General features: G+C 41.7%; 1 protein-coding gene across 3 annotated transcripts in view; it reads left to right on the plus strand.

The window, feature by feature from the left end:
• Positions 1 to 10816, plus strand: part of rabgap1 (RAB GTPase activating protein 1) — a 53527-nt gene extending 42711 nt beyond the window's left edge. For all 3 annotated transcript variants that reach the window (XM_079289790.1, XM_079289791.1, XM_079289792.1), the window contains 7 exons: positions 50 to 142; positions 1523 to 1633; positions 1861 to 1965; positions 2998 to 3081; positions 5872 to 5943; positions 7965 to 8165; positions 8484 to 10816. In XM_079289790.1, the coding sequence (XP_079145916.1) occupies positions 50 to 142; positions 1523 to 1633; positions 1861 to 1965; positions 2998 to 3081; positions 5872 to 5943; positions 7965 to 8165; positions 8484 to 8606 (789 nt within the window). In that variant the 3' untranslated portion in view covers positions 8607 to 10816. The remainder of the gene's footprint in view (positions 1 to 49; positions 143 to 1522; positions 1634 to 1860; positions 1966 to 2997; positions 3082 to 5871; positions 5944 to 7964; positions 8166 to 8483) is intronic.
• Positions 10817 to 13006: the final 2190 nt, after the last annotated feature.

Below are 13006 nucleotides of genomic sequence, written 5' to 3' on the forward strand. Positions count from 1 at the left end.
AGTTGAGTACCAAACACGTTTGTTTCTTTCTGCTCTCGCTGCCCAACAGATCAGCCAGAAAAAGCTGAAGAAATTTGAGAAGGAGTACCACACCTTGAGGGAGCAACAGGAACAACAGGAGGCCCCCATCGAGAGATACGAGGTAGACATAAGCGCAACATTTTCACCTGTGTACATAATAACGGCAACAATTTCAACAATTTCTCCATGAAATGAACAGAACGTTATTAAGCTATATCGGCAACTCTGATATGGTTTAGGATTCTTTATGCCCCTGTCCTTGCAACAAATGTTGTCTTAATTTGTATTTCGTTAATAAAGTAACTATAATGTAAGTATTCCATTTGAAAATATCGCGATACTATGCTGTATAGATTTTTGCCCCCACCCCTAATACATAGAGTTAAAACCACCACCATATTCTGACTCCAGAGTTTCCATTTAACAGAATATATATATATATATATATATATATATATATATATATATATATATATATATATATATATATATATATATATATATATATATATATATATATTTATTTTTTATTTATTTATTTATTTACACTGTAGACCTTGACAGTCCTTGTTTAGGAGAGAAAAAGTACATGGCACCAAAAAAGCCATTAACTGTACATGCCAAAGGTCATCTCAAGGGTAGCGGGTCGGTTGTGTACAGCACCACATCATCAATTACAGTCACTGACCCTCTGCTCTGTCTGCTTCCTTCCAACACGCCGTAGACCAATATCATTTATTTTCTTTGTATGTCAAATGCGGTATCTTGAGATGTTTGTACTTTTGATCTTTATAAGGATTTTCATACACCACTTGATGAAGTTAACAGCTGTCAGTTTGGATCAGTGAGATTACAATAGTTTCAACATTTTAAGACGCTTCAACAAATTCAGATTGCAATTCTGTTTTTAAATCCTTTTGAACAATTCCCCATTTGTTTACATTTTATTCAGGCGCATATATCCTGCACATCAGAGCGTTAAGAAGGACTTACTTCTTCTATTATCAAAACACGAGACTTATATTCCCAGAACGAAAGTGAGCTGGAATATTTTAATGAAAAGAATGTCCTCAGAAATGAGGATGTGTGCACTATATTCAATAACAGACTTGCTTGGAAGTCCTTGTGCAACACACACACACACACACACACACACAGATATACAGATTTCATAACTTCATAACTTTTTCATGATTAAGATTTCATGACTTCATAATTACGCTGTCACCTGATCACGGTTAACTTTTACAGGAACATCATCTCATTCTGTGAAATGAGGCGCTGATCCAGGAAGTGATGCTTACGTATTCATTTCAAAACTCTTCATGATTAACTCGTTTTCCCTGCTCTGTCGTCTCTTCACTTTCACTTAACCTTCCTCTTTCATGTTCCCTCACTCGTTTCCGTTGCTATGTTTTCGTGTCTCACTCCTTTTTGTTGTTTCATCATCTTCACTTTGTCTTCCTCTCTTTCTCCTTTACTCGTCTCTCCCTCGGCTCAGCGGGAGAACCGTCGCCTGCAAGAGGCTAACATGCGCTTGGAGCAGGAGAATGATGACCTGGCACATGAACTAGTCAGCAGCAAGATAGCCCTGCGCAAAGACCTCGACAACGTAAGCCAGAGAGAAAGTGTGTGTGTGTGTGTGTGTGAGCTGTCACTTCTGTATGAGGAACGATTGCAGGCACAAGTGTGTTTGTGCAACAAAAACATAACCTTTATTTACACAACCTCAAAATGACACTAGTGTGTGTGTGTGTGTGTGTGTGTAAGGCATCGCGTCACTAAAGTGCATCTTTCAATGACCTCATCGGGTTAATTTGTCCTGTTTGTGTGTGTCAGGCTGAGGAGAAGGCGGACGCCCTGAATAAAGAGTTGCTGCTGACCAAACAGAAGCTGGTGGACTCCGAGGACGAGAAGAGGCGACTGGAAGAAGAATCTGCACAGGTCAGAGACCGCAACGAGACACTTCTCAGCCTGATGTCTGTATTGTAGACGTCAGCTGAATATATGTTTGTCTTTAATATCCCGTGTGGCACACGGGCTTACAGTAGCAAAGCGTCAGCACTATTGCAACACAAATTCTCAGGTGAAGAGAATGAGCAGAACTGTTGTGCTTACTTCGCTGTTAATGTGACGGGTTATGAACGATCAAAGACTATCTTAAAGATAGAGCCAATGGTCTGCAGGTTCTTACTCCAATCGAACATCGCGATGGCTGATTTTGCTGATGCGGTCTCTTTCTGTGGGTGATGGGACTCGTTGCATGTTGGCATATCTTTTAGTTTATAATACTGCTCTTTGAAAACAAGGCTGTAATTTATGTTCTTTCGGACGTACCATACCATTGCTGCACCCTGAGGTAGTGAAGCTGGATTTATATTGTGTGTCAGTCAAACTATAAGCCACTAGATTCCCTTTAGACAGACAGCAAGTATTTATCTCTGTCTCTCTCACACCTTTCCACATGCAGTAGGTCTGTGTGTCTCATAACCACTTTATCATTGAATCTGTCCATGCCATTCTGCCCTGTCTGCATGTTATTATATGGCCTCTGTCTATGTAATACGACTGGAGGAAAACAAAAAACGACATCCCCCAGGGCTTCCTTTGTCATCCGGGTCAAACCTCCAATGTCAAAGAATGTCCGTTCATCTTCAGTCTCTATTCTCTGGAGTTCAATGGAGAATCCCTCAGAGGTGAAGGCCGGACCTGCTGCCTTCTGTTCCCATGTGTGTTCAGTGCTGTCCTCCGGATGTGTAGTTGTAGCTGTGCATGATTTATGTGCTTGAATCGAGGTTGTGTTGAGGGTGTGACTTCTCCCCTGCGCTTAAAGTCTGCCAATTCCTTCCTCTTGTCTTCTTCACTTGTCACAGCAGCAGTCACATGGTCTCCGGGGCCTCTGACCCGGCTTCCGTCCTCGCTCCCTCTCTGCCCTACAACGGCCTAACGCTATGTGTGTTTGCTTGTTTCCCACAGCTGAAGGAGATGTGCAGGCGAGAGCTTGATAAGTCTGAATCCGAGATAAAGAAGAACGGCTCGATTATTGGAGAATATAAGCAGGTACGTACAGTGCATCTGTGTAGCATGTACGGTGCTGTGAGTCGTGTTTAAATCATATTACTGAAGTGTGTCTTTTCTCACGAGTACATTTCAGAGAAGTGAAACTGTAAACCGTGGCGGACCCGCCCTGGTTTCCTTGTTTTTGAACACTTTATTTGTGATGTTCTGTTTTGATCCAACATCACAACCTCTTCTACAATCCACTTAACCTTCCCTCTCCCACCAGCCCGAGCCTATACAATTATACAAATCTATCTAAGTATATCCCAACAAGTATACAGACAGTATGTAACACGTGTATGCCGAGAAGATGATGGAAAGTAAATACATTTAGATAAAAGGGAACAACATACACACAGGATCAGAGTTCCTCACAGTCGGTATCGCACATCCTTGTGTTGCTATTGGAGCGTGAAAAGTTTGTGTTCATTCCTATAAAATAACACATTTCTCCATTATAACAATACCATCAAATGTAAGAGTTCTTCTCAAAAACATTAAATGTATTAAAATAGATATTTAGATGGTAGATCGATAGTTTCGTGTGTTTCGTTTACCTCATCCTGAACTCTGGATCTTTGCATCTCTTTTCCTCTCATCTTCCCTTACTTGACTTGTCTTTACAGAACTAAGCTCTGATCGAGTCATTACCGAGGCAGGACTACCCGTAAATATTCCAAAATAATATAAGAGCAATCTGTTTCCAGTCATTCATCGAGAAACATCTAATTTTACGGAATGACTTTAAGCTGAACCCAGAGCCTTTGATGGCTGAGCCTGTGAGCATATTTTGACTTCCTGTTTCTCCAAATTCCTCTCACGGTGACTTTCATCCTCTCCGATCTCAACCTGTCACTTAATGCTTAAATATAAACCTACCTAGATCAAGTGCTATTACGATCGTTACGCAACAATCCAGCTCCCTGCGGAGGCCGACGGAAATAGCGAGAGGACTCATTTAGAAACGGATCTTAACTTCACCTGAGACTAAAAATATTGGCAGCAGATTGGAATTGACAGCAGATCTGAGAAGTGATGGTTGTGTGCGTTTCTGTGGGTGAAAGCAGCCTTCAGATTGCCAGCATGCAGCTGAGCAGAGCGAACTGTGAAAATGGAGCTTTGTTATTTTTGTGACAGGGAATAAAGGGGGTGATGGATGGCGAGAGGGAGAAAATGAGCACAAGTCTGTGGCAGAGAGAGAGCAGAGGGGAGGACGGCAGCATTCGATCCTCTGGGATTGACATGTTGAACAATGCCCCAAAATAGCCTGCATTGTTCTCCAACCCAGATAACTCAAATTATACTTCAAATCGCATTTTCATATTTCAGTGGCTGTGAATGCCATGTTTCTTTTTTTTTGTAGGATTAGAGCCAAAGAAAAAGGCTTCGTTTGCTAATAGCCCCTCCAGCCCCCGAGGACAGAGAAACATCCGTTAATGGTGAAGCTGAAAACAGTCGAGTGGCGTGTTGTAGGAGCGGAGCCGGAGATAGACTCGGGCCTCCCGGGTACTTGCGAGGGACAGTGACATGTGCCACTGCTTGTGTTTCTGAGGCCCTGTTAGCGTTATATTTATTTCTCATTAAAATATTCAGAACATTTTTTGATTGAGCATTGCATCCCAATTGTTTGATTCTAGTTCAAAGCAGTATATGTAGGATGATAAAGCGATTAAAGTAGCATGTGCTTACAATATGCCCGTTGTAAGCACACAAACTGCACGTATGCACTATTGACAAAGAAAACAAAAATTGGGGGAAAAAAGGGAATTGTTTGTGGGGAAAGAATTCAAATTGGAAAAACATGGGAACAAAAAAATGCGCCTTGGGTCTTAAGCATGAACTATGAGAAATAAACACAACATCTATTATGTGACATTTAACTGTCAACAAACAGTATCAAGAATCCTAAATTTGAATAAGCAAAAATAATCCATTAATAGCTTCCTGACTGTAGACTGACATTTACCCCATCTGATGCAGAAGTTCTACACATTCTAGAAAACATTGAGAGATGAAAACGCCTACTCAGCATGCTGGGGAGAGAAGTGATTGAAGGCGGCTAGCAGAGGGACACGTAATCAGTCGTGATGAAGGGAAGGCAGATGGGTTCAGTAACGGCAGTTGAAAGTAAATGAAGGAGCGGATGACGGGAGAGAAAGATAAAAGACGTTTAGGAGGAGAGAGATGGAGATGCACAGATAGACGTATAGATTGATCTCTAAAGGAATGAGGATAAAGACGTGCGGTACATGCCACAGGGAGTCTGAGAGACATGGGGAGAGCAGGAGTCTGTCTGCAGAGGTGGGATGACCCGATGTTCCCGTTAGAATGAGTCATGTCCCATCGATTTCTCTGTTCGTCTGCAAGCCAGAGTGTGTGTGTGTGTGTGTGTGTGTCTGTGTGCGCGTGCGTGTGTGCGCGTGCGTGTGTGCATGTCTGTCAGCGTGTTCGTAGCTTTAGGTTATAGGTATAAAAGGAGGAGAAAAAGAGATTGGGTATGTGTAAGCATGCACATGTGTGTGCATCCGGTGAGCCCTGCTGTAAAAGCACCTGATGACATCACTGATAGACTAAAGAGGAGGAGGATGAAGTCTCTGCCACAGAGACTGATTTACCAATCAACACGAACAAGGTTATGTTCAGGAGAGTCAAACTATAATCAGAAAGACGATCATCTTTCTCAGTGGAACAATACTGGTGAAGTTAAGGTGAATTGTTGATCCCGTTGATGAAAACACCGTGACTGTAACACACTTTCTGAACAACTGTCTCCGTCTGTGGCTCATGCAGATCTGCTCCCAGCTGAGCGAACGACTGGAGAAACAACAGACAGCCAACCGAGGAGAACTGGAGAAAATCCGGGTGAATTTTACACACACAAATACACACCTCGGATCACTGCTGTGTGCACTCGCACACGTACATGAGGCGTTGGGCCAATGAGGCAGGGCCAGGCATCTCACTTGGCTGAGAAGCTGTTTGTTTAGACTGTAGTTGGGCGAAAGGCCATTTTGGCAGAGAGCTCTGTCAGGGCGGCCCAAGGACTCACTAAAGGACACAGAAGAGCTTTACTGCACCACGGATAGCTTCTGTGGTTATTATCACAATTATAATTGAGGTAGCGGAACAGTGAATACGATATAATTGTAATTTACAACCGTGTTAATTAGAAATGTTTGTTATGTACTGACATACTTGTTCTATTTAAAGTGATGACAGGATCACTTTCGGCTTCATTAACTCTCTCATCCACTTCTGCAGTGATGAGCATAGAGACGTCGTGTACGATCACTATTGAAATGAAATGTGGGGGTGGGATGAAATAACAATTCTGAGGGAATATCTCAACCGTCACAGTCCGCTGTTGTTTAGCGTCCCACTCCCACAGTGATGGGTACTGAGATGAGGTAACACGAGAAGATCAAAGAGTTACAGTGAAGCTTAAGGAAGTCAGTTTGTCTCTGTTCGCAGTGATTCTCTGTAGCTGCTTGCAGAGACGCTCTGTGACAAATAACAGGTCCTTACGTACCAGGGCACCCAAAAAGAAGTCTTTGCAGGAAGGGCAGGGTGGAGTGCAGCCCCGACGGAGGAGGGAAAGCATCGTCGGTGTGTTTGGTCGTCTACACTAATGAGCTGCCATGCTTCAGCGACTGAGCAGAGCAGAGCGCTGTCTTTGCTCCAGTTATAGAAATATCTCCACTGCAGCAAGATGGATGACGTGGCTACAGATCGTTACATTTTGAGATCATGTCACAGAATAGTATGCTCTAAAAAAAGAAGTTGAAAGTTAGTATTGCACGCCATAAAATGTATACTACCAATACATGGCATAAATAAGTAATATACTTTGCCAAAATGATTTGTATAATAGTAATAGAATGTCACAAGTAATAGTATAGTATGCCATTCGAATGTCATAATGTAGGAGGTAATAAAATGTCTTAGTCGTACATTTTTACAAATACAAAAAGTCATACCATGTCATAGTGTAGTATGTGAAAAAAACATGAAAAAGTCGTATTTTAATATGTCGGAAAAAGTCAGACGTCACTACTTAGTGAAACATAGTAAGTCATCGTATTATATGTTGAATAAAGTCATACAAAAAACTAAGTATGGTATATCAAGTGTTTACAAATATTCATAGTACAGTATGTCAAACAATTGTGAAAAAGTAAGTTCAGTATGTTGAAAAAAGTTTAAAAGAAAAGTCATAGTATGTAAAAAAAAAAAAAAAAAAAAAGACTAATGTAGTCTATAAAATAAGATAATCCTTTATTAGTCCCGGAGCAGGGAACAGGATTACAGCAGCATACAGTGTAGTGCAAACAAGAGACATGGTAAAAAAATAAAGATCAAAACAAGTAAATAATTAATAAAACAGTAAAGAATATTAACTAAGTAAGAAAATCCACAATCACTAAAATATTATACATACAGACAGAATCATTTTTGTATTGCAGTGTGTTTATCCTGCACAGATTGTTCGTGTTGTGTGGTTTACTGGGAGCAGAGCTCTGTCGAAAAAGCTAAAGAAGTGATCGTGTATTATCTTTAAAGAGTCATAGTACGGTATGTCGAAAAAATTCATTAAAAGGTCATAGTATTTAATTCATAAAAATTAAATTTAAAAGCAGTAGATGCAGTATGTTACAACATTGTATTAAAATGTCACAGTATAGCGTTATGTAGATAAATTGTGTAGCATGTCAAAAAAATCATTGTAAAAGTATTGTACATTGGGAAAAATCATTAAAAAGTAATTGTATTGTACCACATAGAAAGCTACAGTATGGTATATTAGGTATAGAAGCCAGTGTTACCTTGTTGTTCTCTAACCTTCTCTCTCTCTCCCTCTCTCTCTCCCTCTCATCCATTTCTAGTCCAAAGTGGAAGGTTGTGAGAAGTGCAGCAGCCTTTTCAACAAAGAAGGCCGCGTGCGGGCCGCTGTGTCCTCGGCGTCAGCCGGGGGGCCGGAGGAGACCGATGAGGAGAAGGAGGATCTGAAGAGCCAGCTGAGAGAGATGGAGCTGGAACTCGCTCAGACCAAACTGCAGCTTGTGGAGGCTGAGTGCAAAATCCAGGTACACGAACAGTTCAATCACGCTACGAAGTGTGAGACTGCAAGATTCACAGAACACAATTGAGGCCGTAGACGTGTGAAAATCAAGAGTTATGATCTGGATCTGAATGGTGATTCTTAGAGGGGGAAGGAAAGCAGGATCAAAGTTGCTAATTGAGGAAAAGCAAAGTGTTGAAAATGATATTTTTGAACGGCATACAGATGCCTGCACTCCTGAAAAACTAGAGAAAAATCAGTTGATTTTGTTATTTGTTGGCAGACCTGTGTCGACCCTGTTCTGTGACTGTCATAGTGATGGTGGTCTTTTCTATTTAACCAGGATCTAGAGCACCACCTGGGTCTGGCCATCAACGAAGTGCAGGCTGCCAAGAAGACCTGGTTCAACCGAACGCTCAGCTCTATCAAGACCGTGACCGGGACCCAGGGCAAGGAGACCGCCTGACCTGATGAGTCCTCTTATCGAGAATGTCCTTCCGTCTCCCTGTTCCCGCCGCTCCTGATCGAATCCATTTATTCTCCTCTCCACCCCGAATGACTACGGCACAAATGTGCTGATGCGAAGGGGTTCAAAATCATAAGATGAAGTACAACGCTACCACTTTCCCCCAGAGACACGATGTGCTTCCACCGGCCGCAGAAAGAAACGTGTAAAAAAAGAAAGGACATGCTCCGTTTATTTCTCTCTGAACTACTGATAGTAATGACCCGCAGAAGCAACGTAGGACATCTGAACCGTTACTGTCCTGACGGGATCGAGGATCGAACACTCCGTCCTCCCTCGCTGCTCTGCGCGCTTCCCGCTCCACTACTGGCACAAACCAGCCAGTCTCTGTGAAACACCTGTTTTAGGTACGAGAGCTAAGACACCTTTTCAAAAACTGAGCTTTTCTAATTTACGTTGAACAATACCGTTTCCTTTTTCTATGTATGTGCTTATGTAATGAGCGTGTGTGTGTGAGTGTGTGTGTGTGTAAGCACGCATGTTTGTTACTGTAAAAAAAGCACTAAGGTTGTGAGTGTGTGTGTGTGTGTGTACATGCATGTAAGTCCTTTAATGTTCAAAAGTGTATATGAATGATGCTACAGAAGAGTTAGCTGACAAAGCCTTGACCTGAAGGTTGATGATATGAATATATCATTTACAGTGAGGACAGAAACATGAAACGCTGTTAAAGCAGCATCGTCTTTCTCACATATGTCAGACGTAAAACATGGTTGAGGTTTGTTTTGGTTTGGATGTCCCAGCACAAAGAAACTTAAAAAAAAAGCTCCAAACCTTTATTATTATGTATTATACATATTATACATTATGTATGCAAGCTGACTGTTGAACCCCAGAGTGGTGCAACGCTGGTTACAAACCCTAAACAGTGTAAAGTCAAAATGGAGAGGACAAACACACAGGCGGTTTTAATTCCTGCTGCACTTGAACACACCTTTAACCCCCTCCCCTGTCTGGCAGGGTCGCGTTTGATACTTTGCTCAGCGGCTGTGGCAGGCTGTGTTGTGTATATTTATCACATTTTTAGGATCTCTTTTCCCACTACACATTCAAAAAAGAATCGCACTGTTCATTTTACAAAAAGGCGGGTAGAACAGTCAGTCAGCCACTTTGTGGTAAAAACATTAGAAAGGGCAAGATGTCGGCTCTGAAAGGCGGTGTGGTGATCTTTCTACAGGATGGAGAGGCAATGCAAATGATGAATTGGCACAATGAGCTTGTATCCAGTGTTGAGTCAAAGGTAGACTGATGTAATTGTAAGGAGTGTTTTTTTTTGGCTTATGATGTCCCGGTGCATCTTCTCCTGGCCGTGTGACAAACGGCTCACCTGGAGATGGATGCAGTTACGTGACAGATACTTGCGTTTGTTTTCCGGGTGCCTGCACTCGTCTCAGTGGCAGCACCGCTGGGATGAGGTGGAGCAGGAGAACCGCAGCACAAGCGTTTCGCAGCTTCCAAAAACATCGACGGGAATGGATCGACTTTATCGAGCAAACGTCCTTGTGAAACATTTCCAACGTCTTGATGAATTCATGTCTCAATCAATGCGTTCAGGAAAGAGGGGGGGGGGGGGTGAAAGAGTGCTTGTGTGTGTTTGTCTTCATATTTAGCTCACTATAAAGGGGGCTCAACAATATTTTAATTTCTGTTGATATTTCACGGATCAAATTAGAGACTGAAGAAAGAAAAAACAGCTTTTTTTCTTCTTTTGCCAGCCTGAAATGAACAGTTACTGTAAATTGCATCAAACTTGAAGGAGGAATCGGATTTGGCTGAAATCTACTGGTGTTAAAGAAATAAAGGGCCATCCCTCTAAAGGCACTGGGTTGTATATAACAAACGTTTAAAAAAAGAAATGAATATTGAGTTTTTGTTTATGATTTTCTACTGTGTAACTATAACTAATGTTTGCCTCCTTGTACCTACAAAAACCTGCTGTCGTGCTATTAATCCACAACAATGTTTTACGTTTTTAATGTTTATATTGCTCAAAGCTTCTCAGTCAGACTGCTGTTTGGTTAATTAAATGCCAGAACGTAGCTTTATCATCCACCAACAAAAAACATTATCAACGTGTGGAAAATTGTGATTGTGTAGGATGCATTGTGTATACTTCATGAATTTCAATATAAAGATATCGACACAAAATATGTCTGCCTCTGACTTTTTCTGTATCTTTAATACATCTAACAGCAACAAGTCAACACACAGTTACAGTATACGATGAAACCGAGATGGAAAAGAGCTCAAATCAGCCACTGGTCAAAGTTAGTCTTAAAATAATATGTCGAAAAAGGTCATAAAAAGTCATAGTTAAGTATTTTGACAAACAAAATGATTAATTTTGGAAGTGCGATTGTGACCTACACTGAATACACCACCTGGTGTGTTGTGACATTTAAACTGCGTCAGTCTGTTTGCTTTGCATAGATCTGATCTCAGCTGAAAGAATCAGCCCGGAGAAATCCATGGTTTGAATATTCAATTAAACTCAATTATGCGATATACTGTACAAATTAAAGGCAAATACCTTGCTCTAAATTGAGTGCATACAGTAGAGTAGGATTAAGTCTAAATACATCATTTTAATCTAAGCATTTAAGCACACACACGCAATAAACACGCTTTCTCAATGTTCTCTCTTTCTGCTTGAGCTGAATCAACCTATCGTGATGCCTAACTTAAAAATGGGACTATTTTCATCCTGACCCTGTTCTATCTCTCTTCTTGCCTCTCACAACATATGGCTGCATTGTTATCGGTGTCTGGGATGAGCAATTTCCTGCCGTGGCCTCAGTGTATTAGATACAGTTTGCACTGATTGTGCAGGAGGTCTTCCGCATATCATCAGGAGTGTTCGTAACGGGCCCATGAAATGATCACCTTCAGTTATGACGGCCGTTGGGATCTTGGCTCTGTGTCATGCCACCGCGTCTGCAGATTGCAAAGCAGCAGGCGGCACGAGTTGGAAACCCGGTAGCTGAAGGTAACAAGCGTCAGCATGATGCAATCAGCTCGACACCCCCCCCCCTTCTCTTTCACTCCTGCTTTACAGAGCTATAAATACAACCAGCAAGGCAGCAACAGAGTAAAATGCAAAGGTCTCCCAACAACCTGCTGAACTCTCTGTCACTTAATCTCCTGACTACCGACACGCACGCTGAACTCATGTCGCTTTAGCTGCCGCCAACTTTGACAAGTTTAAACTCAGATGTCAAAAGTGACTCAGAAGATAGTGTCGGTTCTTTTTTGAGGTACATTGTAAAAGGATCAGTTCACAATTTTGTCTTCAAACATTATCCACACACCCATGTGTACATTGGTCGCTGTACTTTCCCCCAGTTTCCATACAAAACAGATCCCTGGTGCAATTACAATGTTGGAGACGGACAAAATCTAGTTTTTGCTCTTGTAAAAATGACTTCTACAGCCAATTATTTCAACAAATCATGTGGGTATATCTTCCAGGTTAGGCATAGTTCTTAGATAGAAAGAACACGCAGAACATTGCAGTGAAATGAAGCCATCCTAGGATCTACAGTGGGCCCAGGAAGGGGTCTGGTGACACTTTAAATGTTTACTCCACCACTTTCATCTCCATACACAGAATACAGCATGTTTTCTCTGTTGCTCACACAGACGCACGAACCTTTCCTCTTTTTAACACACGGTGTGTTGACATTTGGTTGCTTGAAGCGGGCCTTGAAGGGGAGATCCTGAGCGTTGAATCGCATTAGTCTCGTCGCTGTAATCTCATTTGTTCAGGAGAGGAGTGTGGACAAAGCAGAGCCGCCGCCTGTTCAGAAAAGATATGTCTGAAAAAAACGAATTCACACTTTGGACACTCAGCTGTGTCCAAATCATGTCCCTCTTAATGGACAGTGAGCCTGAGGGTTTTCTTTGGGAAAGAAAGGTTTTTTTCTTCATCTTTGGCATCTGATTACCATATAGCTTCATCGTGGTATTACATGTATTATCGCTGTGGTCACTATTCTTGTTATGTAATGTTTACATCTGTTTAAATTGTGACAGCTGTATTGAATCAAAACAACACTCCCTGATGTGAACGTCTTCCAGGCTCTTTCCTCGCCAGATGAGGTAATTGTCAAATAATCAACGTAAAAGACATGTTTGATGAATACAGCTGTATAATATAGTCCCTGCATTCCTGTGTTTGAACGTGTTTTTATGTACCATCTTTATCCTTCATGATTCTGATTACATTTATGCACCAATGTGCCATCCTCTGTTCATCCTTCTTTTTACGCCTCCATGCTTCCACTGGTAACCCCGTGTGTTCAACGTCACATTGCTATGAATTGTGGGTATTTCCCTTGGGT

This window comes from Melanostigma gelatinosum, assembly GCF_949748355.1.
Source record: "Melanostigma gelatinosum genome assembly, chromosome: 18".
Classification (NCBI taxonomy): domain Eukaryota; kingdom Metazoa; phylum Chordata; class Actinopteri; order Perciformes; family Zoarcidae; genus Melanostigma; species Melanostigma gelatinosum.